Raw genomic sequence first — 27,861 nt, 5'->3', positions numbered from 1 at the left:
CTATAAGCATCAAATGAAAAACTATTTTAAAATGTTAATTTTAACTTATGCAAAATACAGATCTGCCTATCACTTTAAAGAGAACTAGATTTGATTTTTCCTCCACGTTGTTCGAATGAGCATTGTAGGAAATTCCATACTATTTTAAAAATTACTTATTAATATCTAAATAGAACATCAATTATCTTAAGAATAGAGTACAAATTTGGGCCTGCATAAATATATTTTACATGATTCATTGTACTATTATTATATAAGTAGATTGTGCCAAAGCAGAGTTTGAAAAAATTATTTTTCTTTGACTGGATTGTGTTAATTTTACATAAAAATATAGGTTTCCTAACACCGGATGTAACTTATGCCACTTTCGACTCTTATAACGAGAACATTACAAATGGATTTACAGAAGAATATTAAGGAACATATATTCATTAATGAAACAAATCATTTTTAAGCAATACAGTGCATATAATTATCAAGCAGTAAGCAGTGCCATTATTATAATTTAATGAATATCATACCTCTAATGCCAAGGCCTGGAAATTATTAAGTAGATTAATATAGGAATTCTTAAATTAAAATAAAATATAAGCTGTTTCTTCAAGTAATTCGTAAATTAAAATTATTTTTCTCATAATAATTTAAATTATGTAATTAATAAGTTTTTCGATCTGAATTAGAAAATTACCTATTTTTCACCAATTTTGTAGTACCTCTTAGATAATAAATGGCAATAACAATGGAAGAAAACTTTATGAAGCATATTATTGTTACTCTATCTGAGTATTCTTCGCTGACTAAATTTTTACCTCCCCTAATTATCCTTCTACAAAATGTTGTACATCATCTCATGTTCCTTATTTACTATACATATGAACTATTTTCTCATAGATAAATTAAGGCAAGGCTTGTCAAAAGCAAAATTAGTTTTGTTAAATTAAAATCTAATTTGAAGTAACATTAGCTCTTATTTGAATAAATCTCGCAATTCTACTGCTGTTGTTGTTTCTTATGGCGCTTGTCATAGACAAGCCCGCTGACAAATGCAGTGATTTTAAGCCGAGAGAGCGTCTCTTATTTATGTAGCGCTATATACGGCCAAAAGTATGACTTAGCTACTCACACATCACAATCCTTTTCACGGGGCTCATTCATGCATTTCATTCACAGATAGTAATTTAGACTTGAATCTGAGAATGATCATCTCTGTACCAGTACCTCCAGTGGTATTGTCTCGACATGGAGGACTTTGTGGTAACGATATATTTATACGTACACCAGCCACTACATAAACGGAGAGTCTTCGGCCAGCCGGGTTGGAACTGACAACCCAAGGGATGCGAATCGAACGCCCTACCAACCAGCCTATCCCGGCTTTCCCGATTCTAAACATTGGTCGACTAAAGAGGGTGGAATCTGAGTCCACATTCCTTTCCCAAACTTCCACGCTTTACAAGCAGGAGTTCTTTAGATTTTCGACGTCAGATTAAAAATGAACCAGATTGGACTTTGGTAGAATCATTTTTCAAGTTTTAAATCCGGTGAAGCAAAGTTTAATCCCTGCATCCAAGTTAAAACGCCACTCGTTCGATCTTGATTAGATACTTTATGCCATTTTAGAAGCTTTAAATTTAGAAAATACTATTAATAAGAGCTTATAATAAGATGTGCTTCACAGTTAGAGTTTGAATGTATCCAAATTAATTTCTTCGTGTATTAAAAGGCATTTACTAATTGTAAGAGTGTAAGTAAAATAATAATTCATATTGATAATGTGGTAATTTTTATAATCATTATCAAATCATTTCGTCTAATAAAGAGAAAAAAAATGTTATTTCTTAAAAACTCACCTCCTATTTTACCAGTGTCATCTAAATAAGAAATTTAAGAAATTCATTTAGATACTGAATATGTTTGCAAATTTATCATGAAATCATAAAATTTAAATTGAGAAATGGATTTTAATTAAAAACAATTAATTCTATTTGGATAACAGAAAAAAATAATAAACATTAAGCCTATGAAGTATACCTTCCATGTCATCGTAGATATCTGAAAAAATTAAGAAATATTTCTTAAGCATTTCAAAAAATATGTTGGTTTTTTTTTACTTTCTCATAAAAGATATTGCATATATTGGCCCAAAATATCAAGCTAATAATTTCAAACAGTACTATACAAAGAAAGCTTTTAAAGAATTTGAGCATGTTACAATACTATTATTAACACTAGAACGTCCGGGATTTCGATTACCCTTAAATGTCTGACACGCGATATAAAATATGTAAACTAATTGTAATAACTAAGTAACTGCTGGACTACTGTTCAGTATGGTTTATTTTTAAGACTTTTTAATATTATTTCATATAATTATCATATATTATGACGCTTTATATCACAAAAAACTAACTATAACAAAACAAATCATTCACTTTCACAGCATGTCTTCATCGGAATCTAAATTAGAACAAGACAGATCACCACCATCCGAGTCATTTTCAGAAAGCTCTAGCAAAAAAATTAGCAATTTCATCAGAGCTTATACCTTTTCTACCAGCCATCGTTTCAGGGTGTCTGCTTCGCACAAGGTTCGAAAATTGAATTAAAAATTTTTGAGCAGATAAGCAAATGCTGTGTAACGAAACATTTAGAATAATTGGTTCATTTTCGATGTGAACCCAATAACACTGCATTCAAGGTCAAACAAATGTGTGATAGCTTGTTTTTTGTTGTTTGGGAAGCTTGTTTTACTTAGTGAACTATCGTTTGGTGAACGACAGCTATTTGTAATGATAAATTACCTTTATGTCGAAACGACACCAGCGGACGTTCTAGGTATATTTAGTTGCAAAATAATTAAAAGTTAAGAAACATTTTCTGATTCCCTGATAAAATACGGAAAGGAAAACAAACTAAACAGGCCCCGGTGTCCAATCGGCACCGACGGACGTTCTAGCATTAAATCCACAATCATTCAATCAGGGAAAAATCTGAAACAGAAAGTTTGCAGATCTTCTCAAGTACCTCTGCAGAAACATCCTCTTCCAAGATGCACAAACAATCCGTTTTCTTCAAATTTCAGTTGCATTTTCAAAAATTTTAACTATGATTGGGTCTACCCGAAGCCCCTACAAACACTTATTAAACCCCTACTTTCTGGTTCCAAATCAGTTTGAGATATGCTATTAGCCTTTATCAGTGTTTTAATATTTTATTGAAAATTTTAACAAAACATGTCCAACCATTTATGCATTCCTATTAAGAGACTATTAAGAGTCGTTTTTATAAATAGATTTTATTATGCTATAATGTTTTATGTATATTATATTTCATATATAAATAGAAGTATTTTATTACACCGTTAGTTATAGAAGTTACACCGTTTTTCCACACCGTTTTTTTTTTCCATATGCAGGCCTACATATGGCAGTTTGTGGGCAGGCATTAAAGAAAGGAAACAGAGAAGGAAATTAAAATAAAAGAAACATATTTTATAACAATTTATGCGACATATTTGAAGAAAAAAATCTTAATCTAACACATTTACCATCTTTGCAAAATAAATTAATTAATTAAAGTAAAGAACATACCACCAACTTCACCATCCAAATCTAAAAATATATTAAAAATAAAGGATATTAAATAAATTCGCTCAAGGACAACTCTTTAAAATGTTATAAGAAGACTTACGTAATAAATTTAACAGTACAAAAGATAATTCAAAATTCAACCTGTTCAATTCAATTAATTTCAAACTAAAAAGAAACAGCCAGGGAAAAACACAACAAGTCATTATCATTAAGAAATACCCATTAAAAGAATTCTGTATTATATCTGATATTAAACAAGGAATTTCAAAATTCAACAGGAAAACTAGAAGGAAGCAAAAAATACGAAACACAACAATTAATCATTATAACAAACTAAGCTTAATTACAAGATTTGTATTTTAAATATAGTACTGCACATGAATTTCAAAATTCAGTGAACAAAATTGAAAGGAAAAGGAAGGGAAAAAATACAACAACAATTCAATATTATAAAATATATATATATATATATATATATATATATATATAATTAAAATAATTGCATTTTATATCTACAATTATCCAGGAATTCGGCAAATTCAAAGAACAAAGTGGAAAGTAAAAGGGAGGAATGAACGCAATAACAACTCGATACCATAAAGAAAAGATAATCAAAATAGCTTGTTAAATCTACAATTATTCAGGGATATTCAAAATTCAATGGACAAAGTGGAAGGGAAAAAGAATGAAGAAACACAACAACAATTCAATACCATAAAGAAAAGATAATTGAAATAATTGCATACAATTATTCAGACACATTCAAAATTCAATGAAAAAAATGGAAGGAAAAGGAAGAAAGAAATACAACAACAATTTAATACCATAAAGAAAAATTAATTGAAAAATTGCATGCTTAAATTTGATTAAAGATTTGTGTGTTATCCTACAATTACTCCAGGGATTTTCGAAATTCAACGAACAGATTGCAATGAAGCTGTGAGGAAAAAGTACGACATGAACCCAACATCAAAGAAATTTCATTAGAAGATTTATATTATAAACCTACATTACGTGGATTTTCACTTATCAACAAACCAGGTAAAAGGTAAAAGTGCAAAAAAAAAAAAAAAAAGTCAATATCACAAAGGAAAGTCATGAAAATGAGCCTATAGAATTAGCTGAAAGACACTGTTTGGTATTGGTGTAATTAGATTTCAACAGCAATGGCTTAAAGTTCAAATTGCATACATAGTAGAAATCTGTTATACATATGCCAATGCCCACTAATCGCATTCTAATTGATTGCCCACAATTTATTTCACAATGCAATCCGGTGCTTTCAGTCTTCCTCGATCATTTAAACAGACATTCTTCACAAAGTTAATTATCCACATCTTTTTTTTATTTCTTAAGTAATTGGTTAATAATTCTATTTTAAAATTTTCGGTACTTTTCCGTTAGCAGGCGTTCCGTCCGCAAGCGAAAAAAACGCCAAATAATGTAGAATTCCGCCAAATTTCTAACGCCAAATTCGCGTTTGGTTCACAATCCGTTAGCCGGGCTCCAGCAAAAAATCGCCAAATAATGTAGAATTCCGCCAAATTTCTTATGCCAAATTCGAGTTTGGTTCACAATTGGCGATATTTGAGCCCGGCTAACGGAAAAGTACCAAATTTTCTTACAGCTTTATACCGCATATTATAAAAGATCACAAGTCATGACAGATGACAAGGTTTTATCTAAAAGTTTATAAAATAAAATTTTAATTCACATTTGTGCAGCATAATCAAGAATTAATTTTGCCCCAATAAATTCCATTAAATCAATAAATCAACCAGACTGCGAATGGAAAGCATGCAACAATTTACGAATTCTAACTTGGCGGATATGCTAGTTTCATCGCAAGAATCTAAATGATTGCATTAAATGTGCACGAAGTTTTCAAGAAATTTCATCAATCTTTCTGAATTTGTTAAACGTGAATAACTGTGAATGTTAAAAGCATCAGGTAATTTTGTTATGCTAAACATGAACACTTGTTCCTCGTGTATAAAATACTGCCAAATGAAGAATTTGGCTAAACTTTTGGAGAGTTTCACCAGTTGTTGGGGAAGAAAGAGTTTTCACCCGTGGTTGTCATTTCTATATTTTTATGTACTCTAATAAAATCCCACAGGATGCTATTTCCCATCATGCATTCTTATGTCATTACGACTTGTTTTTGACAATAATGGGTCCCCTAATAGTTTCTCTTGCAGATTTTTTAATAAAATAAATGTGTAATAATTAAGAAAAGGTGAAGTTCTCATACCCCATAATCCAAGACCTGAAAAAACAATTGATAAAAATTTTTAATTCATGAGCAAGTTATAAAAACAATGTTTTATTTAAATCCGTTTATTACAGAATTATTTAAGAATTATTAAATAATTCGTAAATTAGAATATTATTAATATTTTTAATTCCATATTTGTTAAGATTTTAAATAAAAGGCTATAAATATAAGGTTCATGAATTTAGATCCCTGAAATCGTTTTAAGGTACATCATTTTAATATTTATATCAATATATTATTCAATCAATTTATATTTATATGCACTTCAAAACAGTAAATACAGAATAAGAAAATCTGGCATTGGATCAGTTAAAGAAATCGGTGTTTTTCCATTTTGGTTATCAATTTCTTTAGGCATAATCAAAGGGAAAAATTCATGTTTGGATTTTCATTTTCATTTCACCACACAATGCATAACATTTTGTGGTTTGTGTCATTTAATCCTCTTTCTCACTTTCTTCACATACAATACAAAATCTATTATCCTCAGTTTTCATTCTTTCTTATTTTAATTCTTTAATGTACATTTATTTCAATTTATTTTGCAAAGACTTAATAATAAATTTTGTACAGTAATGTGCCATTATAATTTTCAAGAAATAATTAAACATAATATTTTTGAGAAATTAAAATACAGCGTTGCAATCAGACGGTTGAATTGAAATATTAAATCATTCCTTCAATAAATAAATAAATATAAACCGGATCATACCGTCTATTCCCCTTCCTAAGCCTAAAAGAAAAATGTACAAATTAGTTTATTAAAAATTAATGTAGAACTTTGTTATTAATTTTCTATATGCATATTGTGAACCATTTTAAATAAGAATATTTTCCTGCCGTCTATTCTACCTCCTTAACTAAAAGAGAAGAATAGAAATTACATTATTAAAAGGAACAGTTGGAATAATATCTGTAGCGTGAAAATCACCAACGCTAGAGGGACTAGAAAATAAGACAGAAGAAAAAATAAAATAGCCAATAAAAGAGAAACAACAAAAAAAAACCCATTTTATTGTATTTCATAATAAAATGTCTATTTGACCTATTTCAGTAACGATGACATTTTGCATGCGGCAGATGGTACCGAGGACCAAGGCACGTGCCATGCTGAAAATAATCTGTTGAACTTCACTTCTCTGTTAATTATACCACAGTTGTTGTTTTTTTAACCTGTCTAGCGCTGGTGATTTCGTGCTACAGATACCGTTCCAACGCTATTTATTGTTTTTTTGCTATGGAGAAAATATTCCAATTAAAAAGTTGGTGGTGCCGTTTAAAAATTCTGAAATTTGTTAACTATAACCGTAACGTTAGAGCTTAACTATTATTTTTCATGTGATTCTTGAGTGCATACCTTGTACCTTGAATGAAAATTTCATTCCATTCATATGAACGATATGATAGTACGGTTCCATGTATAGGGGAAGTTTTTTTTCTTTATAATCACCCTGTATATTACAACTGTAAAATTTTTGCATGCTAATAGTGCATTCATTTTGAATAAGAAAGAGGTGATTTATGAACAGAAACTTACCTTCTATTCCTCCTCTTACACCTAAAAGAGAAATATTTAAATTAGCTTTACCTTTCCATAGCTAATACTATAAGAGTGCATGCAAAGACTTTCGTCTACTTAATCTTATTTATGATTAAAATTTATATGTAGTTTATCGGAATCGGAGGGTTTCAGGTTCGAGACCCGATTTTACTAAAGAACCTTCATGTAAGTGAGACTGGTGCACATTAAATCATCGGAGCCAAACGTCCTCTTTCTGGTGTGGGATGTTTCTTCAAATTCTCTTCCTTATTTAACCATCAGTTTTAATGAGGAAGAAAATTTGAGAAAAAAATATATATCATGCCATCATTTGCAACCACTGGATAATTTATAAACAATGAATGATGGAAATAGGAAAAATACTGAACATTTATAGCTTAAGATCAGAAATATTTAAAACAAATTAATCGAAAAAATTTAATTAAACTTTTGAGAGAAACTGAACACTTAACAAAAATTGTTGATCAGATTGTAGGGAAGTGAAATATTTAAACATGGAGATCATCTTTGAATTTTTCTTCGTATATTTTCTGTTCAATAAAGACACATGTCTTCTATTTGTTTACTTAAGTTGTATTAAAATGCAAACATTTTATCTGCATAATAATTCCTCAGATTTCTAGTACTTAGTGAATTGCAACTATAGATTCCACTGTTCCTGATAAAATTTTATAATTTACAATAATTATTCAGAGCTTCTCTCTGTTGTTGTTGTTACTGATCCGTAGTTGGTATGACAATGTCAAACCAACTCCATAAGTCCAAAAACTTCCAGAAAATCTAAAAACAATAGAGGTTTGGAAAACATCTCGTCCAGTTTAAAATCCATGCAAATTAAAATAGCCTGAGCAGACTTACATTTAGTACAAATCTTTAAAACTTTCTGTCTTTGCTCAAAGGACAGAGACCTCAAGTGCACACTGGCAAAAAGAGAGAGGCAAGCTACTGATATTTGTTACCCCTGAAAAGAAGAGCCCCACCAGGGCTCTTCCTAGAATACCAATGGTGATCCAGAGAGAATAGAGCTCTCTTGAATCATGATGCGTAATTTTTTTCCACTCCAGTGAAAAGTCAAAAGAAAAATCTGTTGAAAACACGTTTTTGAGCACATTGGGACTTATTCTACTTAGCAGAACACGGCGTTTTATTATCAGGAACAATTTCTCAATAGAGAATTTGTTCTTATTGTACTCGTATGGATCGCGCTCTAATCTTTTAAGATCAGTTCTGATCTAATCCATTCTTTGTCCAATGATTTTTAAGGGTCATCGTACAGAAACATACAATATTGTTTGATATTTTGACTTGAATATTAAATTGCATTTCTTTAGAATAAAAAAAAGATGAAAATGTATACCTCCTGAAGGAACAGGCATTGCTAAAAAGAGAAACAAAATTTATTTAGCATTATAATGTTAAATAATAATAACATTAGCATCGTAAAGTAATTCTGCCATACAGAATACATATATACATATCATACATACATTTTATAATTAGCTTATGATTATCATTGTTGAACAATCAATCATCACTCTATTTTACAGTAATCAATTAAAAAGAGCAAATCTTATATGAAAGAATCTATTTTTTACGATGCGTGTCAAAAGGGATTAATTAATTAAATTCGTGCAAATTTTAATAGTTTCGTAAAATAAAATAATAATTATAATAAATAAATAAATAAAGACATAGAAGTAGGAATTTCATGACCTTGCATTTCAATGTTCATTATTAAGAACACAAAAAATCAAAATTTAAGTTTTAAAATTTCTATAACTATTTTACAGTCTGTTGCCGAATTCGACCGACAAATTCAGAGGGATGATAGTAGGCATCAGATGGATAAAGAATCACCATGCAACATGGGGTCCCAAACAACGTTTAGTAAGTGAAAGCAAAAATATAGAAAGTCGAAGAACTGTTGGAAATTCTAAAAAAATAACAAATGGTGTTTCAACTACGAATTTTTTTAAGTGAAAGCATATTCTTAAAAGTTTTTTTAATGTTGGTAACATACCGATATCATGATCTAGGAGGTTGTAAATTACTGAAAAGTTAAAAGTAGTTTATAACCCTTATCTGCAAAAATATTAAAACTAGAAAAAAATAAAATCTTGAAATTGTTAGGAATTTTATAGTGTAGTGTGAGAACTAGAACTGAAGAATTTTTAAGATATTCTAGAAAAACTATTCAGTTGCCATTTTAGTTCTTCTTGAATATCTTTAAAATTCTCCAGTTCACACACTACATACTTATATCAAGTTATAGAATATAAAATTACTTACATTTTCAAGCCTTTATTTTTCTTCATGTTTTAATATTTTTGCAAATATGGGTTATAAACTACTTTTTCGTTTTCAGTAAATTACGACCTTCTAGATTATCAAATCCGCATGAAAAAAACTTTTAAGAATGTTCTTTCACTCCGACTCTCTATATTTTTGCAATTTTCACCAATTAAACGTCGTTTGGGACCCCATGTTGCATGGTGATTCTTTATCCTTCTGGTGCCTACTTTCATCCCTCTGAATTTGTCGGTCGAATTTGGCAACACCCTGTCTGTATTTGCATAACAATTAATTTCATATGTATCATGATTAATATCATATGTTTCATATATATGTAGAGATGTTGATTATTAAAGGGTTAGGAAAAATACTAAAAGAGGAAAAGAGTTAGATAAGACATTACCTCCCATTCCACCGCCATTACCTTCAACAGAAATAAATATTAAAAAAACATTTTGATTAGTGCATTATACAATTATATTATTTGAAAATTATTGTCTTCTTTTTAATCTTTTATCTATTATTCATGTTATAAACATTGCTGAAGATCGAAATAAATTGGTAATAAACTAAACAGCAGATATTTAGGAAATTTGAAGCAATGAATCAAGATTAAATAAAATGAATTTCTGAACCGATCATTGTGTTCTTAAAATGCTAAAATCGTTTTTTATAATAAAGAACATAAAAATTCTCAAAATTTCAGAAACTGTTATACGTAGAGAAACTAAATTGTTTAGTTGGAAAAAAGCTTTAGAAATAAGCTTTAAGAAAATTCCCGAAAAATAGGATATAAACTTAAAAAACATGACGTACCTTGCATTCCAATTTCAAGACCTGGAAAAAGAATATTAAAAATTGAAACTTCTACTGCCGTAAATATTTTAAGGCAATAAAGTTAGAATACCAGAAGGTGAAACAATTTTAAAGGAATGAATGAAATAACTGAAGGTGAAACAATTTTAAAGGAATGAATGAAATAACTGAAGGTGAAACAATTTTAAAGGAATGAATGAAATAACTGAAGGTGAAACAATTTTAAAGGAATGAATGAAATAACTGAAGGTGAAACAATTTTAAAGGAATGAATGAAATAACTGAAGGTGAAACAATTTTAAAGGAATGAATGAAATAACTGAAGGTGAAACAATTTTAAAGGAATGAATGAAATAACTGAAGGTGAAATAATTTTTTTTGAACAAAAAAATAAGACTGTAGAAAAAATATAATTACCTGGAATTTCGCCATTGATACCTAGATAAAAAAATTAAATTCATCTAAGTATGTAGCTCATATATTTTTATCATTTACACATAACACCAAAGAGCATTTAAAACTTTAAATAAAGATTCATGCCAATATTAATATTTTATGCATATATATATTCTTCCGCTAAATGTATATATAAAAGTATATTCTCCCGCTCAGTGTTTTAATAATTTTCGAATAATTTTTTTAAAAAAAATGTTTCTTGTTTTGTCGACAATGGATGGAACATTAGCCAAAAGTAATTAGTCTTTAAGATATTTATGAAAATTTCACGTTAACAATATAAAATCAATCTGTTTTTAAAGTATAATATAAATAAATGTAAAATAAATCATAATGAAAAATAAAATATCTTTGTATAGCATGCAGCATTTTTGAATAAGTCGATTACAAATTAATTGTTTTTGAAAAGAAAAATCAAGTAAGAGATAAAATATACCTCCTGTTTGGACGGGTGAAGCTAAAAAGAGATACAAAACTTATTTAGCATTATAAAGCCCAAACTCGTTACTTTTTCTGCTATAAGGTACATCATAGTTTTCATAATTATATAATTATATCTGCTATTGTCATAAGATAATCCAACAACTTTTTTATGACATTAAATCCGAAAAATAATACTTATTAATATGAATACAATCTTTAAAATGTGTCAGTTTCGCATAAATATATATTCATGAAAGAGTAATTCATTTTCTATTAGCAAATAAAGAGAAAAGAATACACACAAAACCAGACATGCGCACAAATAGGAATAATTGCAATAATTATGTACTTTCCTTTGCTCATTCCGAAGGATAAATTAAAGTTTTAAAAAAATTAAAGCTTTAAAATTCTTATATTTCTTATACTCATCAAACTAATTGCATATAGATTAAGAAATCCAGTGAAAAAATTGTTAAATATCGGACTTAAGAAAAAAGACAAGACAAAATATTTACCTCTCATTCCATTGCCATTACTTACAAAAGAAATTCCAATAAAAGTGTATAAAAACATTTTATCAATCACTCTTTAATGAATGTAGTAGGCACTACAATTTTTTAAATTATTATTTTTTTTAATCCTTTGTCTATAATTTATGACAATAGCTGTTATAGAATTTCGAAGTTAGTAAATTCGATCAAATATTTCATGAAAATTAAAATCAATTAGCTATTAACTAAGTTATCGATATGTTCAGTAATGGTTCAGTAATTAAAATGGTACATTTTGAAAAAAAGAGTACAAATATTTAAAATTTCAAATCTTTTGCACTTAAAAAATCGATTCAATGTAGAAAAATAAATACGAAATATTAGTAAATTTCCAAAAATTATAAAATAACCATCATACCTTGCATTCCAAATTCAAGACCTAGAAAAATATTAAAATTAGAATCTTCTGTACCGATAAAATGATAGGTGTTTTGTCGTGGTTAAGTCAGGTCAACCGAAGGCCAAGAAGGAAAAATTTAAGAAATATTGTGGTTACACGTTTAACTGTACGTTTCTTTAAGATGTGCTATAGTTACTGCAGATTCTTAATGGATTTTTAAGAAAGGTCAAATCATGCCAGTGTGACCATCTTTTAAAAATGCTTTTGTTTTATTAATTGCAAACTTTTTTTAATCTGTTGAGAATCCTAGCTTTTGCCAAATCATGAATCACATCATCATGTACAGAAATAATGCAACATGTGTTATCTGGAATATTTAAATCAATATTTGAAATTGAATTAATGGTGAAAAAACATAAGAGGATTTCTTTTTCAGATATCAACTTTTTTTCAGCTCGATTATGTAAATGCTTGTAAAAAAGCCGAAAAGCTAAAGATTTCCATATTAAAATGTCTGGTGATTACTTTCTGTCACTAAAATATTTTATAAGCTAAAATATAAGGATCTCCTTGATAACATTATTCCAAATTATTACGTCATAATAATACTTAAAAAAACTTTTGATTATATCTATTTATTTAATATTGACTACTTGGCTACAACCAACTTTTGATTCAGACAAGCATCGCAAAAAAACAAACTGATACACGACAATTCATTCAGTACAACACTAGACTACAACTACTCAGTTTGAGTGAAGCTCAGACATTGATTATGAATATGACGAGAGCAGGTGTGTTTGTCCAAGAGTAGGAGATGAGAGAAATTTTAAAAAAGAAAACGCTCATCTACGTTATATTCAGAAATATATCCTGCTTATCATTTATATTTTTACAAGTTTGATACTAAATTTATGCAGATTTTGGGAATTTTTTGATTTTTCTAAATCTGGAATATCAGTAACAATACATAAAATACTTTTTTAAAACATGAGATCTTTATAAAAATATTAGTCTTAGACCATAAAACAAAATAAGAAAATATCGCAACAAATATTAAAAGTTAATTTTTAAGGATCATCATGAGGTATATACAACATATTTTAATAATTTGATATCAATATTAATTTTATCTTTTAGAAAAAAAGCAGGTAAGATGAAAAAATATACCTCCTGATGGGACAGGTATATCTAGAAAGAGAAACAAAATTTATTTAGCATTATAGAATTCTAAATAACTTCTATTAAACATCAGAGTATAATTTCATAATATTAATTTTACTGTCATACAATGAGTCTCCAACTTATTTTATGATATTAAATCAAAAAGAGTGTGTCTTATTTAAAATAATCTATTTTTTATAATGGTTATCAAAAGAGCTCAATGTCATAATAACGAAACTTTAAATAGATTCGTGCATACAAACAAAATAAATAATGCAGCAAGAATTTTATCCATTTTTTATCTATTTCATTGTTTACTACTATGCTTATGTAAGAATGAAAATAAAAATTTATCTTTTAAAATTTTTATAACTATTGCGCTTGTATAACAATCGATTGTATGTGGATTAAAAAATTCAACAGACGTATTGTTTAATGAAGGCTAAGAAAAATGCTAAAAAAAAGGACATGCATGAAATAAAATCTTACCTCCAATTCTACCACCATTACCTTTAACAGAAAATGAAAAATAATAAATTAAATAGAACATTTAAAAAAGCATTTTGACTTGTACACTAGACAAAAGTAACATTTTTTTTTCAATTTTTCTCTTTTTTTTTATTATTTATTTATAATTCAAAATTAGAAAGATTATAAAAACTCAGAATGATTTCTAATCAAATTCGCTATCAAATAAAATCTCTAGCAATGAATCAAAAATAAATTAGATAGATTCCCAAATAGAGCATTGTGTTTTTAAAATATTAAAATTAAAATCAGGTATTATGCTAAAGAACACGCAAATGCTCAAATTAGAATTTCTGGCATATAAAGAACTGATGACAAATCGGCTTAATGCGGGAAAACAAATACGAAATATACTTTGAGTAAATTACCGAAAAATATTATATTAAATCATACCTCGCATTCCAATTTCAAAACCTGGAAAAAATATTCAAATTAGAATCTTTTGTTCTTGGAAAATAATAACTTTTTCAATTGCAATTGTATCAAGATATCAGAATTTCAAATAGAAAAAGAAAACTAAAGAAGATTTGTTGTTGGATAGTTGCTTTTGTTATTGCAAATACTCAGTGGATTCCTAAGTAGGGTTAGAAAAAAACAGTATGACAGAATTGCAATGCACAAACCTAATTTAATCTTCGAATCCATTCGCACTCTATCATACTGAGAAATGGCATGATACCAAGAATCAATGTACGTTAATGTATAGTCAGTTGTCAGATCATGTGACAAGCTGTTAAATTTTTTGCGTGATTATGTTATTACGTGTATTTAAAATGTCAGGAAATAATATTTAAATGGCTATTAAACCAAGAAATAAAGTACTCTATATTTTAAATATCAGTGAACACAATAAAAATTATATTTAGAATTTTAAAGATTTAAGGTTAATCATTCGAAATGAAAATATAATTGGAGGAAAAAGAAAGAAAATTACCTGGAATTACACCATTGATACCTAAGTAAAATAAATCAAACTCATTTAAATATGTAGTTCGTATGCTTTTTGTCAGATACATATAACATTACGAAATATTGAAAAAAATAATAAATAAAGAATCAGATTAATATTATTACTTTGAAAGCTATTTATATATTTATATATTCTTCTGGTGAAAATTGATCGGTACTCGAGTGTTGTTCTAATGATTTATAAATTTTCTTTATCTTCTTTCCAATGAAAGAAATATTTATCGAAAGTAATTGATCATTTAGACAATAATGAAATATTTGTTCTAATTATATTGAAAACTAATAATTAAAGCACATTCAGCGTTTTCAGAATAATTTATAAACATAACAGAAAAAAACTTTATAAAACATTTAAATTTATTTTAATTTGATGCAAAATGAACTATATATTTTTAGAAGATACAAGTAAGACTAGTAAAAATACCTCCTGATGGGACAGGTATTGTAAAAAGGGGGACAAAATTTATTTAGTATTATATATTTCTAAGCAATAGCTTCCTTTTTCTGTCATACAGCAGAGTATAATTTCATAATTATTATCATAATTATTGTTATTGTTATGAAATAAGTCAACAAAATATATCCTGATATTAAATCTGAAAAGGCAAGACCCGATTCCTGAAACTTATTTATAAATAAAATGAAAAACAAACATTCATGAAAATTTATTTAGTTTCCTATGAGCAAACGCACACACATACAAATCGAAAGTATTGTATTATCATCCATTCCATTGTTAGATTTATAACGATAAAAAAAATCAAAATTAAAGTTTAAAATTCCTCTATTATACTTATGTAATTAACAATTACATATTGATCAATAAATCTTAGAAGGAATTTCATAAAACATTTAAAAAAAACTCTTTAATATATTATACAGTAGCACATCAATACATCTTAAAATTAAATAGTAGTGTAAATTAATAATTAAATAAATAGGGTAATTAAGAAAGGAATGTTCCAAAAGTAAAAGGACAGGAAAAAATATTTACCTCCCATTCCATTGCGATTACCTTCAACAGAAATTCGAAAAGGAATTTAATAAAACATTTAAAAACACTCTTTAATTTATTATACAGTTGCACATTTTTGATTATTTTATTTTCAATAAATTATCAATAATTCACAATTATAAATATTAAAGAATGTCGAAATATTTTTTTAATATATTCACTATCAAATAATATTCATCGCTATCAATGAAAAATAAATTAAATCCATACATTAACTGAGTTGTTTTAAAATGGAAAGTTAAAATAGCAAGTGGTGCATTTGGATAACACTCACAGACACACGTATGTCTGTAAAAAGTTTCAAAATTCTCGCATGTCGAGAATAGACTGCAAATCTTTTTAATGTGATAAAATAAATAAATAATAAATTTTGATATAAACATCATACCTCGCATTCCAATTTCGAGACCTGGAAAATATTTTAAAATTAGAATTTTCTGTTCCTATAATGTAATAGCTATTTTAATGAAATTAAATCAAGAGAAGATCAATTGGAGTGGTTCATCCGAAACTTAGTCGCATTATTTCTAATAAATGTACTTATTAATTATTAACCGAATGCCATTAGCCAATAATAATTGCCAAAGTGCCTATTAGTGTGCAACCTTTAGTGATTCATTTTTCTTTTGCTCTTCATCATCCAAATGTGGTTAATAAATAAGTGCCTGAAAACAACATGTGTAAAACAAATTGAAGTTTGTTAACCCCTGTCACAAAATAACATAACAAATCTCATACATTTAATTTATTGTATTTTTGAGTTACCACATTTATATGTTTGTGAAAACTCAAGCGACAGACATTGAACTCTTTGAAAGATTTTGAACTATATTTTATTGCTACCTACACTTTAAATATAAAATATGTTAAACAAAATATATTGATTAAGTTTTCTTCCTCATATAGGTATCTGTTTATTTATATTCAGATAGCTGGGCAGACATGCTACCACCGAAAGATTTTATTTAAAATTTTGATCTTCGAATTTGGAATAAAGATAATATACCAAATTTAATTCCTCTAGCTTAAAACGTTTTTCGGTTAACAGGTTCACATACCGATGGTCAAATAGACAAAACGCTAAAACTACCTTTCGATTCAGAAAGGTTTGAACTGAATGGTATGTGTAAGGTATTTCTTTTTGTACTCTTTACATACGAGAGAGTAAAAATGAAACAAAGCCTACTGTTAGCAGTTTCAGAGCACTTTTCTTGAAGTTAATGCAGATGTAAAGTGGAATCCTATGAAGGGACAAACTGTGTCCTTGCTATAGAAGTATATCATATAAAAATAATTTAATCTTCAGAATTGAGAAAGGGCATGAAGTCGGTATACACAGTATGTTATTTATAGATAATCGTCGGATCGTATAATTCGGGATTACCTATTTCAAATGCAAGTAATATTAAAATTTATTTTATGAAGAAATACTTAATAAAAATTATTGAAATCCCCTATAACAATTTTTAAAATTAATATGAATGAAAATGTTTATTTTGCAATATAAATTTTGATTGCAGAGAATTAGACTTTTAATCCAATGCAGACTGATATTGTTTTCATAATGCTTCTACAGAGATAGTTTCAAGAATGTAACAAAAGTTAATGATAAATGACTGGAATCCAATATTTAAATTCAAACATTTTAAATTTGTAATTTTTTTCTGATATTCAATATTTTGTATGACTTCAATTCCTTATAATTCGATAGAAAGCAAACATGGTATTGAAGGAAATTAAAAGGATATATATATATATATATATATATATATATATATATATATATATATATATATATATATATATATATATATATATATATATATATATATATCAGATATGCATGCATATTTTAATTTTAAAACCACACATACCTCCTGATCGAACGGGTATAGCTAAAAAAAGATGCAAAATTCAATTAGAATGATAAAGTTTGTTTGATTTCCTACTTCTTTCATACTGTAAAGTACGTTTCCATAAACACATATTAAAATATATAATTATTATTATTAATTATTATTAAATCAACCGATTAATTCATTATATTAAATTTTAAAGAACGAAAATTACTTAAAAGAAAATGATTTTTTAATAGTAAGTATCAAACAAAGACAATTATATATTCATGAAAATTTAATTAGTTTTCTATAAGTAACGCATACACAAGTAGAAATAATTGTAATGTCTTCCATTCCAGGTATAAGTCTTAATGGTGAATAAATATAAAATTAAAATTTTAAATTTTTATAACTTTTATACTAAAAAAACTATCCATTTCACATGTATCAATAAATCCTGGGGAGAATTTAAATAATAAGAAAATAATGTTCAGAAAGAAAAAGTATAAGAAAAAAGCATTTACCTCCCATTATACCTCCATGACCTTCAATAAAAATTCAAAAAGAATAAATTTAATAAAAAGTACTTTTTAAAACCTCTATTAGTGTACTATAGTATCATTTCTTTAATTATTTTCTACTTTTTAATCATAACTATAATTACAATTGTAGAAATAATATTTTAATAAATTAGATATCAGATAGTAATTTTCGCTTGGGACGAAAAACAAATTAGAAATAATTTATTAAATAATAATTATTTTATTAAAGTGGAGAATTAAAATTTATTTTCATACAGAATGCTCATTTATATAAATTTTTTAAAACTTCTGAACGTAATGAATCGATTGCAAACAGATTTAAAATGGAGAAATAAATATGCAATAAACTTTGAAAAATTCCCAAATATCAAGAAATAGGTATTGTACCTTGCATTCCAATTTCAAGACCTGGAAAAAAATATAAAAATTAGTGTCATTTTTTATAATGAAATAAAAACTATTTGAATGGAGTTCATTCAGGACACGCGAAGTTAAGATTGAAAGAAGCAGAAATGCTCATACAGAAAGTTTCTCGTTTTCTATTTAATAAATGGGATTTGTTACTGTTATGTCGGTAATAAACAATTATTAGAAAACCGGAAATGTATAAAATCAAAATTTAATTCCTAACTATAACCGTAGTCACAAAATTAAGTGCCAGATTTTTCATCATAAATTTATGTCATTGCGTTTTTTGGATTATCGAATTTACCTGCTTGTGAAAACACAAGTGACAGACGCTGAACCGTTTGGCGGATTTCTTCCAAATTCGTATAAATATATGCACTTTAAACGTTCAATTTGTATAACGACTTTTATTCATCAAGAACATTTCTATGCCGCCAATCTGCCATAGGGGTAACGCGTCTTCCTCTTGATCTGGGCTTCCCGGTTCGGGCATGGCTGTTCCTCCTCTGTGTTCTAACTGTGAGATGTGTGAACGTATATTATTTATCAGATTTAGGCTCCAGCTTTAAATTTTTTCCTAAGTATATGTGATATCATGAATTATTTTATTAGAAAATAATTATTAAAATTATTGAAATATACTAACTTACATTGTGTTATAACTTATTAAGTTAGAAGATTTTTATTTTGGAATATAAATTTCGATTAGAAAGAAATAGATTTTCAATGCATAGTATATTGATATTCATTTCATAATATTTTTGCAGAGGTATTTTCAATAATAAAATTAAAGTTAAAAGTAAAAGGTTGAAAATCAGAATTTAAATTCAAATGGTTTTAGTTAGGAATTTTTTATCTAATATTCTACGTTTTGTATGGTACCAATTCCTTTAGTCCATAAAAAAATGTCGATAAACAACAATACAAACATTTGTAAAACAATGTCTTGTTCTCAAAGGATAATGAGAGCTCATTAAAACTGCTTTCTATTTTAGCTTTCAAAAAACACTTTAGGAGATTATATTTATCATTGAAATGTTACAGGTTTAATAATTCAGAAACAACAAACATAAGACTGTATAAAATAAAAAAATAATAATTACCTGGAATTTCGCCATTTATACCTGGATAAAAAAATTTAATACCTTTAAGTATCAATCTTATATCATTTTTTATCAGATAAATACAATCACATATGCATGCTTAGTTTTATTACAAAACGACTTTTTTTTCTAACAGAGACTCAAAATTTGAATGAACAAAGAAAAAGGTTACATATTGTCAATAAGTTTTGTTTTATCTACATGTTTATTTTCACGAATTAAAAAGAAGGGTTAAGAGAATTTTTATGTAAATATTAATTCCTATTCTTTTAATTTAATTAAAAGCTGTTCTCTAATTATAATATAAAAAAATGTGGCAAACGTTCAAACTTTTTGTATATTTCTTGAATTATATAATAATAGTATTGTATAGTATTATAGATTAATAATCAACACTTTAACGATTTCATTTAAAATTTCAAAAATTTACAGAAAAATAAATATTATTATCTAAATCCCCTTGCAACTCCTAAGTTGGTTTTTAAAAAATGAGTGAAATATCTGAGAAATGACTAATTTAGTGATATGTTGGTCAGAAGTTAAATAAATATTTTCCGTAGTGATATATTCACTTTTCATTTTATGAATAATTTTTTTTTAATCATTTAAAAAGATATATTTAATTTTAGAAATGCAGTCAATTTAAAAAAATCATATGAATAATGCAAATAAAACCATATTTGACACTCATATGCAAGTTTTTAAATATTAAATTAATATTAAATTTTATTAAATTATTTTATTTCATATTATACTATTTTATTATTATCATTATTTTATATTATATTTTATTAAATTAATTTTAAGTATTAAATTAATATTATTTTTTCTTGTTATTTACTGCCACTTACTGAAATAGTGCAAAGTATTAATGCCATATGTTCTGAATTTCCTCACATATTGTACCTAACGTTTTGTTTCAATGTTGCTATAAATATATATATATATACATATATATAATCCCAAATACAGAGAGTCTTTAATATATAATGTAATTTACACAGTATTTAAGTATTTGTAAATCTTTTTATGAATAAATATAAAACATTTGCTTGTTCTCAAAATGATAGACGCTTTTTTCTAACTACTTTCTACAGCAGTCTAAAGCCTTCTTCCATTTGTTAGAGAAAAATTAAATTTCACTTAAAAAATTATAAAAAATTTAAATTTGAAATTTAATTTATTTAATTTTTTGAAAAATTTGACCTTTTATCTTTATCTTATCTTTCAGTTGAAAACGGATATTTTTAATTGATAATTTTGTTTTGAATGATTTCAGTTGTTTAGAAAACAAATTCTAAGAATCCAACTGAAAATAGTAAGAAATACTGTACTATTTCTGTCGATGATTTGTATAAAAAGAGAACTGATGAAAAGACATTTGAGATAAGATATGACAGTAAAATTCTTGATAATGTGTCGAAAAATAAGTGATCCGCATACAGTTTAATAGAAACATGTCGTGTCTTTCGATAATAATATATTAATAGAATTTCCCTTCAAATTCTACACTCAAAAGGTTTCTGAAGCATCAATAGACCAGTATCAAATATGTTGTTGATATTTTTCATTGGAATAATCATATCTGTTAAATAATAATAGCGTCAATGGTCAAAATTTGCGAGTTTTATTAAATAAAGCATATTTCTTTCAGGATGAATTTATAGCATAGCGACTAAAATCGTTTGCACATTTCAAAAGATTCTTTAATTTGAGAAGATAATTTAAAATGATGCAGATCATCAATTATGGCTTCAAGCCCTAAAATATTTCATTCGCTTTTGGCCTTTTGTATTAATATATTCACGTATCGAAAAATAAACAAAGCGACAACAATCGATGCATTTGGAATGACATTTGGTATCGATTATTTAGAAAATGATATTTCTCATTGAATAGCCCTCATCTACAGAGTTAAAATTATTATTTATCTTTTTCCTACGTGTTGAGCAATGAGCAAACACTTCCTCAAATAAGCAAACACATTTCTTTCTGACGACTTCTTCCAACATTTCTCAGAAACTTACAAATTTTGGGTAGGCGTCTCATATCAAACTTCGCTTGTTCATCTAAGTGAGTTTTTAATTTACCATATTAACAAAGAAAAGCGTATTTCATTTTTTTTTTTTTTTTGCTGATTATGAAAGTTTTAATATATCAAGACCATGAAGTAGGATTGTGTGATGATGGTATTACTTTTTTTATTCGAATAATTTGAAAGAGTAGCACTCCGATACTATTAACATGAGGAGTATATTAATATGTCTTATATTCTTCCGCTAAAAAGAACTAATTATTCATTTCTGGAATAATTTTTGATTAATTTGTAAATTTTTTTCTGGTTTTCCCATTAATGAATGGAAAATTAGCAAAAATAATTGGTTAGTAAGAGAAAAATGAAAACTTTCCGCTAATTAAATAAAATTATTATGATTTAGAAAAGATCAACAATTATAGAATCGTTCATGAGTATATAATCCCTCTTTTTTAGAAGAAAGAACTAATATATATATATATATATATATATATATATATATATATATATATATATATATATATATATATATATATATATATATATATATATTTGTATCAATTTATCTGTGTATCTTTTGTATCAATTCATCTGTGTTTTAGAAGTAGCTGCAATTGCGCTCTCTAAATACTATGAAGTTCTTTTTTGGTTTTAGTTTAAATAGGTTATAAATTTTAGTTGCGATTTCGAAACTGTTTTTGTTTCGTTTTCAAACTTTTTCTTACTTAAGATTGGTTACTATATATATATATATATATATATATATATATATATATTTATATATATTTATATTTATATATATATATATATATATATATATATATATATATATATATATATATATATATATATATATATATATATATATATATATATATATTTATATATATATATTCTAAAAGTAGAGACAAAATGTATTTAGAATTATAAAGTTCGTGCTTCGTCATCTATAATACAGCGTACATTTACATAATACATAATAATCTTATTGTTGTTGATGAATGGATAGAATGAATCAACAACTATTTTATAATAGTAAATTACAAAGAACAAAATTTATTTACAAGATATTTATTAAATAATATATTATTATTTCAATAATATTTATAAATTACAATTTATTTATGCGAAAATTGTTTTTAAAATAAATGTCAAAGAAGAAGAAGAATATATACATGAAAATTTATATAATTTCCTATAATCAAATACGTAAACACAAACAAACGCGCAAGTTGAAATATTTGTGTTATTTTTCATTCTATTGTGCATTCTTAACAGGGAATAAAATAAAGAACGAAATTTTAAAATTCGTATTATTATGAAACTATCAATTACAAATGTCATCCAAAAAAATAAATGATTAAAAACTTAAGACAAGTATACACAAAAAGGAAAAGAGAAAATAAAAACATTTACCTTTCATTCCACCGCCATTACCTTCAACAAAAATTCAAAAAGAATAAATTAAATAAATTAAAGAACACTAATTAGTGTACAATATAGTAGCTTTTTTTAAAATTATTCTCTTCTTGTTTTTTTCTGTCGTCTGTAATTCAGGACTAATAATTTTACAAAATCACGAAATAATTTTTCAATAAATTCACTATCAGATAGCATCCTTCGCTAAGAATGAAAAATAAATTAGAATAATTCATTTACTGAGCATTTTGTCTTTAAAATGTTGAATAATGACAATATATTTTAATAAAGATTGCAAAATTCTTGGAAAAGAATCAATTCAAAATTGATTTAAACTGGGGAAATAAACGCACAATAAACTTTGAAAAATTCCCAAACATTAAGAAATAAACATCGTACCTTGCATTCCAATTTCAAGACCTGAAAAATATTAAAGTTAGGTCCATATTTTTCTATAAAATAAAAGTTGTTTTAATGGATTTTAATCAAAATACTTGAAGGTCAAATAGAGTAAGCGAAACAAAACACGTTTTTAGACGTTTCATAGAAATTAATCTCAAGTTGTGCATTCGTTATTAGAAAGCATAGTAGATTTTAGAAAGGCCAATTTATGATAGATGTTCAAAAGCTATATAGTAAAAGCCCAATGCATGAATCCAAATTTAACTTGGAATCATTTGAACATTTTTCAAAATGTGATAGGACATGATGTCAATGAATAGCATATGTTAATGTGGTATCAGTTATCATATTGTACGATCTGCCAATTTTTCAAGCTCTTTCCATGCAAATTATTTTATTAAAAAAATTATTATTAAAAGTATTGAAATCTACTGCAAGAAACATGAAGTTATTAAATGAGAATTTTTTTTTGTAATAAAAATTTTGATTACAGAGTTTTAGGTTTTTAATCCACAGCAGATCGAAATTCATATCAAAATGTTTCGACAGAGGATTTTCGATACAGATGGAATTCATAATTTACATTTACGCTTTTTTCATTTGGAATTTTTTTCTAATATTCAAAGTTTTGAAAATTAATTCCTGTAATGGATAACAACTCAATTCCCGTGGTCTTTGTATCTAAGTAAATTGTTTCAACATGTCGAATCCCATTGTCGAAATAGCATTATATTCTTCCATGATGAAGAGATTCCAAATAAATTACTTCTTATTTAGCTAGTAGTAAACGTTAAAGACGATTATATTTCTCATTGAAGTGCTAAAGGCCTAATATTCGAAATAATACAAATATAAGATTGCAAAAAAAGATAATTACCTGGAATTCCCCCATTTATACCTATGTAAAAAATTTCAAATCCATTTTAAGATATCGTTTAAATATTTTTTATCAGATATTCATAATATATTAATGCGTTAAATTCTTTATATATAAAATATATTATATAAAATTATATATAAAACGTTAAACACTTTAAATAAAGTTCAGTTTTTTGTTAAAATATTAAAATATCTTTTTTTAATTAAATATATTTATTGAAATTAACATTTTATTTATTATTTTATTAAAATATATAATCTGATAAGAACTATATAGGTATGCATATGCGATTTTCTGATGCATGCATGAGTGATGTATGGGTGAGTGACATTATCTATAAATTAACATTTTTTTTTTTTTTGGAAAATCATAAACAAATGCAATTGGTCGTTTAGATTTTGATAATAAGTCGCCACTAAATGTATCAAAAATGTCTATAGTTAAATGCATAAGTATTTTTAGAATATATCATAAGCATAAAATGAAATATCTATATGCATGCCAAATTTTATGAGTTTAATTAAAATCAATTATATTTTTACAAGAAAAAGCCAGTAAAAGAAAAGAAGATACCTCCTCTTCGGACGGGTATTTCTGAAAGAAAAGACAATTTTTATTTAGCATTATAATTTCTTTATTAATTTATTTCTTCTATAATACACCATCATGTACTTCTCATAATTATATAAATATAATTATTTATATTGTCATAAAATAAATCAGCAGCTTATTTTACGATATTAAATCATGGAAAACAAGTCTTATTTGCAAGCATTTAATTCTTAAAATTAGTGACAAACAAACGCAATCATATATTCATAAAAATTCAACTCATTTTCTATAAGAAATAAAAAACAGAATTAGACGTGGTAGATTTGTCTTCTATTTCATTTGGATAAATATTTTCATTTATAATAATTAAAGTTAAAAATTCAAAATTCTTATAATTTTATATTTTCATAACTGCCGATAGCATATAAATCAATAAATACAGTAGAGAAATTAATTAATAAAGAATTAAAAAATAGACTTCTAAGTAGGAATCGTGTAAGATAAAACATTTATCACCCATTTCAACACCATTATCTTCAAGAGAAATATAATAAGAATAAATTTAATAAAGAGATTTTGAAAACACATTTTAATACTAGTTCTTAATTTTTTTATTTTAATTATTTTTTATTTTTTTAGTCCTCTATCTATATTTCTTGACAATATATGTTAGAAAAGTAAAAATAATATTTCCAAAAGTAATTTCTTTCGCGAAAAAATAATTTTATTTGGGAAATTACCTATCAAATGGCATTCTAAACTATAAACAAAATTAAATTAAATCTTTTCATTAAAACACCTTTCAGTTTGAAATGATTTAAAATTTAAAAAATATATTTCAAATAATATATTCAAAAATAAATTAAAATATGCAAAATTTTAAAACTGTTGTATATAAATAAGCGATAACCAATATAATGAGGTAAAAAGAAAATCAAAACAAACTTTGAGTAAATTTCTGAAAAGTGTGAAATAAACATCATACCTTGTAGTCCAATTTCTAGACCTAACAAAAGGTATTGAAATTAGAATGGTTTTTCCTTTAAAATAATAGCTATTTTAATTAAACTATGCAAATATAAAAATCATTAACCAAAGCATGTTGTTAGGTATTCAAATGCAATTTTTGCTATGCTAAGGTTCACTTTATTTTCATTTTTGTTGAATTGCAGTGTTCCTATAATGTACTCAATTTAAGCTTAGAATTTACTAATCTCCTTACAAAATGAAAACTAGCAAGAAGTCAAGACACATCATATAAAGTGGGCGTCACTTAATATGACCACAATTAATGTTTTCATTCGTTTTACATCATCATACTCCTCTGGTCCAGTGCAAAGATACTCTAAAGGTTGTCAGTTTTGAAATTTGAAAAAACTTTTGTACCACTTTTAAAGATATATCTAGGACATATCTAACCCATATAATAGGGTTCAGATTTTTTTAATTGATACTTTAGTGGCCTAGATTGGTTTAAACGGATAGCGAAGCTGCTAAGTCTGGTTTGCAATATATTGAACAGCTATAAAACAATGTCGGCTTTAAATGAATTACGGTGAATAGAAATTAATTTGAGTTATAACTACAAAGTGGAAATTCTTACCTAAAATGAGCTAACGAAACGAATGCATGAGATTTTGTTTGAACAAAATCAAATAATAAACGTTAATGATTCCTACGGAGGCGGATGTGTAGGAAAAAAATGCTTTCCAATTACCGTTGAATTGAGTCAAATATTTGATATTTTTGAAATTAGACGTGCAGCATCATTCAGCAAATTTTTAAGGAACAATTATGAACTATATATAAGTGAATTATTAAGGAGTAACCGTCCCTAAGTTATAATTAGTAAATACTTTTGATTGATACTTTTGAAAAAGAAATATAGATAGCCGGGTGACAATTTCAATTTTCTGTTTCATTGATGTGATGAAAATATAATTGATCTTACCTAGTTCGATTACTTTTATCAGTCAGTTAATTTTCTCAAAATTTTTAAGAATCTGAAATTATCCAATTAATTGGTATCAAATGCAGTTAAATGCATAAGCTCCACCGCTATGTTTATCATGTGACTGTGGTATAATGTGAATTCATAAACTAGGAAAAAATTATTAAAATAAGCAACAAATCATACTACTTGATTTTTTAGTTCGTAGTTAATAAATTTCACAAGAATATATATATTTCTTTGAAATCAGACAGGCAATAAAATTAGAAATAAAATGAAATAAAGCTGTAGAATAGAGAAAAAGATAATTACCTGGAATGTTTCCATCGATACCTGGATAAACCATCTCATTTAAGTATCCATTTCATATAATTTTTCATCATATATATATATATATATATATATATATATATATATATATATATATATATATATATATATATATATAAATATATATATATATATATATATATATATATATATATATATATATATATATATATATATATATATATATATATATATATATATATAATATCTTAATATATATTTTAAAATATTAAATGGTTTTATTGAAATTTTCTTAGGAGTATGTATTATAAGTATCCATAATTTTTATTCTAACCTTTTATTTATCGAATTATTTTAGTTAATTAGATAAGTTATGGTAGAAACCAGACAACCCAAGAGATGAGAAAAAAAAAACTTTTTAATTAATTGAATTATTAATAAAAGATTTTTAATGTTA

At 26.1% G+C, this 27,861-nt stretch overlaps 1 protein-coding gene across 1 annotated transcript in view; it reads right to left on the bottom strand.

Annotated features, from left to right (window-relative positions):
* The window catches only part of LOC129971915 (PE-PGRS family protein PE_PGRS33-like), a 122,642-nt gene that overhangs the window by 19,414 nt on the left and 75,367 nt on the right, over nucleotides 1-27,861 (bottom strand). Inside the window, exons 42-70 of the mRNA XM_056085893.1 lie at nucleotides 27,426-27,446; nucleotides 26,148-26,168; nucleotides 25,184-25,204; nucleotides 24,608-24,628; nucleotides 23,728-23,748; nucleotides 23,326-23,346; nucleotides 19,875-19,895; nucleotides 18,751-18,771; nucleotides 18,346-18,366; nucleotides 17,858-17,878; nucleotides 16,372-16,392; nucleotides 15,963-15,983; nucleotides 14,934-14,954; nucleotides 14,393-14,413; nucleotides 13,961-13,981; nucleotides 13,478-13,498; nucleotides 12,326-12,346; nucleotides 11,430-11,450; nucleotides 10,955-10,975; nucleotides 10,538-10,558; nucleotides 10,125-10,145; nucleotides 8,787-8,807; nucleotides 7,406-7,426; nucleotides 6,581-6,601; nucleotides 5,845-5,859; nucleotides 3,591-3,611; nucleotides 2,032-2,052; nucleotides 1,851-1,871; nucleotides 522-536 (exon numbers count right to left, since the gene is read on the bottom strand). Of these exons, the coding sequence (XP_055941868.1) occupies nucleotides 522-536; nucleotides 1,851-1,871; nucleotides 2,032-2,052; nucleotides 3,591-3,611; nucleotides 5,845-5,859; nucleotides 6,581-6,601; nucleotides 7,406-7,426; nucleotides 8,787-8,807; nucleotides 10,125-10,145; nucleotides 10,538-10,558; nucleotides 10,955-10,975; nucleotides 11,430-11,450; nucleotides 12,326-12,346; nucleotides 13,478-13,498; nucleotides 13,961-13,981; nucleotides 14,393-14,413; nucleotides 14,934-14,954; nucleotides 15,963-15,983; nucleotides 16,372-16,392; nucleotides 17,858-17,878; nucleotides 18,346-18,366; nucleotides 18,751-18,771; nucleotides 19,875-19,895; nucleotides 23,326-23,346; nucleotides 23,728-23,748; nucleotides 24,608-24,628; nucleotides 25,184-25,204; nucleotides 26,148-26,168; nucleotides 27,426-27,446 (597 nt within the window). The remainder of the gene's footprint in view (nucleotides 1-521; nucleotides 537-1,850; nucleotides 1,872-2,031; nucleotides 2,053-3,590; nucleotides 3,612-5,844; nucleotides 5,860-6,580; nucleotides 6,602-7,405; nucleotides 7,427-8,786; nucleotides 8,808-10,124; nucleotides 10,146-10,537; nucleotides 10,559-10,954; nucleotides 10,976-11,429; nucleotides 11,451-12,325; nucleotides 12,347-13,477; nucleotides 13,499-13,960; nucleotides 13,982-14,392; nucleotides 14,414-14,933; nucleotides 14,955-15,962; nucleotides 15,984-16,371; nucleotides 16,393-17,857; nucleotides 17,879-18,345; nucleotides 18,367-18,750; nucleotides 18,772-19,874; nucleotides 19,896-23,325; nucleotides 23,347-23,727; nucleotides 23,749-24,607; nucleotides 24,629-25,183; nucleotides 25,205-26,147; nucleotides 26,169-27,425; nucleotides 27,447-27,861) is intronic.

This window comes from Argiope bruennichi, chromosome 6 (genome assembly GCF_947563725.1).
Source record: "Argiope bruennichi chromosome 6, qqArgBrue1.1, whole genome shotgun sequence".
NCBI classification, from domain to species: Eukaryota; Metazoa; Arthropoda; class Arachnida; order Araneae; family Araneidae; genus Argiope; species Argiope bruennichi.
This window is presented reverse-complemented; position numbering and strand designations above follow the sequence as displayed.